This window comes from Pterocles gutturalis, unplaced genomic scaffold (assembly GCF_000699245.1).
Source record: "Pterocles gutturalis isolate BGI_N339 unplaced genomic scaffold, ASM69924v1 scaffold21293, whole genome shotgun sequence".
Classification (NCBI taxonomy): domain Eukaryota; kingdom Metazoa; phylum Chordata; class Aves; order Pterocliformes; family Pteroclidae; genus Pterocles; species Pterocles gutturalis.
The window spans coordinates 456-1,233 of record NW_010123576.1 but is presented as its reverse complement, the minus strand read 5'-3'; the positions used below and the strand labels follow the sequence as shown (position 1 = coordinate 1,233).

At 66.3% G+C, this 778-nt stretch overlaps 1 protein-coding gene across 1 annotated transcript in view; it reads left to right on the top strand.

Moving 5' to 3' along the window:
- Window positions 1-271: 271 nt before the first annotated feature.
- CDK5RAP3 (CDK5 regulatory subunit associated protein 3) overlaps window positions 272-778 on the top strand; it is a gene marked incomplete at both ends in the record, with an annotated part of 903 nt that continues 396 nt past the window's right edge. The window contains 3 exon segments of the mRNA XM_010077966.1: window positions 272-426; window positions 429-466; window positions 729-778. The exon segment at window positions 729-778 is cut by the window's right edge and continues 75 nt beyond it. Coding sequence (XP_010076268.1) covers window positions 272-426; window positions 429-466; window positions 729-778 — 243 coding nt within the window.

Sequence of the window (778 nt, the reverse complement as noted above, 5' to 3'; positions counted from 1 at the left end):
CGTGTCCCTCTACGAGAAGGAGAACACCTACCTGGGTACGGCAGGCTCCAGAGAGCCCCTGGAGGGTGTCTGTGGGTGGCTTTTGGTCTCCAAACTGGGACAAGGATGGTGTGGGCAAGAAAAGGGGCAGGTGCCCAGTCCCACCAGGATGAGGGTCCCGAGCGGGCTCCGCTGTGTGGGCAGGACAGCAGCCGAGGTGGCTGGGGCACCCCGAGGGCCTCGCGGGCAGCTGGTGTGGCCACTCGTCACCCCCCCTTTGCCCTCCCCGCAGCCCAGCTCGCCAGTCAGCCGAGCTCGCCAGTCTCCTGGTGCGCAGCATCAGCTACGAGATCCCGTCGCTGCGGAAGCAGATCAGCCGGTGCCAGCAGGCGCAGCAGGACTTTGCCCGCCGCGAGGAGGAGTGTCAGCTGCGGGCGGGTGAGCCGCGGGGCGGTTCTTCGCCTCCTGCAAGCAGTACGGCATCACCGTGAGTCCCGCCTTCCTCCCCAAAGAATTCCCCAGCCGCCAGCGTTTGGCCTCGGCGGGGCTCAAGCTGAGATGACATGTCCCAGAGGATGTCCCCGCGTTGCCACCCTACCTGTGGGAGGAGCTGTGGGGTGTAGGGTGACCCCACAGCCCTCAGTCCCCTTCCTGCCCACGTCTAGCTCTGCAAGCAGTGGGTGAAGCCGCCCTGGGGGTGCTCTGGCTGCTGGTTTCCCTGCCCTGATATGTCACCACTCTGTCCCCAGGGTGACAACGTGCGCCAGGAGCTGCTGGCCTTGGTGAAGGACCTGCCGTC